Source organism: Entamoeba dispar, genomic scaffold (assembly GCF_000209125.1).
Source record: "Entamoeba dispar SAW760 scf_1105229459705 genomic scaffold, whole genome shotgun sequence".
In the NCBI taxonomy this organism is placed as follows: domain Eukaryota; phylum Evosea; order Mastigamoebida; family Endamoebidae; genus Entamoeba; species Entamoeba dispar.
The window spans coordinates 1-1,977 of record NW_001853826.1 but is presented as its reverse complement, the minus strand read 5'-3'; the positions used below and the strand labels follow the sequence as shown (position 1 = coordinate 1,977).

General features: G+C 23.3%; 1 protein-coding gene across 1 annotated transcript, besides 8 other annotated features; it reads right to left on the bottom strand.

Annotated features, from left to right (window-relative positions):
- Positions 1-28: a sequence feature (AT_rich).
- Positions 29-39: 11 nt separating this feature from the next.
- Positions 40-213: a microsatellite.
- Positions 214-361: 148 nt separating this feature from the next.
- Positions 362-766, bottom strand: EDI_104940 (uncharacterized protein; the record flags this gene model as incomplete). The annotated part of the gene is made up of 2 exons (XM_001736300.1): positions 362-694; positions 719-766. 2 exons carry the CDS (start codon positions 764-766, stop codon positions 362-364), a joined length of 381 nt encoding a protein of 126 aa, XP_001736352.1.
- Positions 493-538: a microsatellite.
- Positions 765-899: a microsatellite.
- Positions 882-1,064: a microsatellite.
- A 301-nt stretch (positions 1,065-1,365) lies between these two features.
- Positions 1,366-1,411: a microsatellite.
- Positions 1,412-1,637: 226 nt separating this feature from the next.
- Positions 1,638-1,772: a microsatellite.
- Positions 1,755-1,937: a microsatellite.
- Positions 1,938-1,977: the final 40 nt, after the last annotated feature.

Sequence of the window (1,977 nt, the reverse complement as noted above, 5' to 3'; positions counted from 1 at the left end):
TAAAATATAAAGTATAAATATAATAATAGGTCTATAGTCTATAGTCTATAAAGTATAAAGTATAAAGTATAGATAATAGAATAGTGTATAGTCTATAAATAATAAAAATAATAATAGTATATAAAGTATAGTGTATAAATAGAATAGTGTATAGTATATATAATATAAATAGGATAAGTATAATAGTATAGATAAAGGTGTATATATAATATAAGGATAAGTTATAGATAAAAAGACGAGCATAGCAGGGATCGAACCTGCAATCCTCAGATCCGAAGTCTGATGCGTTTCCATTGCGCCATATGCCCATTATCAGATAAGTACATAAGTACAGAGGTGGATGATATCTAGAACACATATATCAAAAGTAAAGATAATAAAAGGTAGTAAAGGTAGTAAAGGTAATAAAGGTAATAAAGTTAATAGGGATAGTAAGAATATAAGGAAAGGAAGTAGTAGTTACATAGTATAAAACACTATAAGTAGTATAAGTAGTATAAGATAGTATAAAATAGTATAAAATAGTATAGATAATATAAAAGAATAGAGTGTACACTAAAAGTATAATAAAAGGAATATATAAGTTTAATAGATGTAAAAATATAGTAATAGATGTCATATAGATGTACAAAAAGGTGGGAACGGTGAGTATCGAACTCACGACCTTAAGATTATGAGACTTACGCTCTACCAACTGAGCTACGTTCCCTATTCAAACAATAACATAGAATAAAAACAAAAATAGATATAATAATAGTGGAAACATATAATAATAGTGTATATCTATATTAATAGGTTATAGTGTATAAAGTATAGATATAATAATAGTCTATAAAGTATAAAGTATAAAATATAAAATATAAAGTATAAAATATAAAATATAAAGTATAAATATAATAATAGTCTATAGTCTATAGTCTATAAAGTATAAAGTATAAAGTATAGATAATAGAATAGTGTATAGTCTATAAATAATAAAAATAATAATAGTATATAAAGTATAGTGTATAAATAGAATAGTGTATAGTATATATAATATAAATAGGATAAGTATAATAGTATAGATAAAGGTGTATATATAATATAAGGATAAGTTATAGATCAAAAGACGAGCATAGCAGGGATCGAACCTGCAATCCTCAGATCCGAAGTCTGATGCGTTTCCATTGCGCCATATGCCCATTATCAGATAAGTACATAAGTACAGAGGTGGATGATATCTAGAACACATATATCAAAAGTAAAGATAATAAAAGGTAGTAAAGGTAGTAAAGGTAATAAAGGTAATAAAGTTAATAGGGATAGTAAGAATATAAGGAAAGGAAGTAGTAGTTACATAGTATAAAACACTATAAGTAGTATAAGTAGTATAAGATAGTATAAAATAGTATAAAATAGTATAGATAATATAAAAGAATAGAGTGTACACTAAAAGTATAATAAAAGGAATATATAAGTTTAATAGATGTAAAAATATAGTAATAGATGTCATATAGATGTACAAAAAGGTGGGAACGGTGAGTATCGAACTCACGACCTTAAGATTATGAGACTTACGCTCTACCAACTGAGCTACGTTCCCTATTCAAACAATAACATAGAATAAAAACAAAAATAGATATAATAATAGTGGAAACATATAATAATAGTGTATATCTATATTAATAGGTTATAGTGTATAAAGTATAGATATAATAATAGTCTATAAAGTATAAAGTATAAAATATAAAATATAAAGTATAAAATATAAAATATAAAGTATAAATATAATAATAGTCTATAGTCTATAGTCTATAAAGTATAAAGTATAAAGTATAGATAATAGAATAGTGTATAGTCTATAAATAATAAAAATAATAATAGTATATAAAGTATAGTGTATAAATAGAATAGTGTATAGTATATATAATATAAATAGGATAAGTATAATAGTATAGATAAAGGTGTATATATAATATAAGGATAAGTTATAGATAA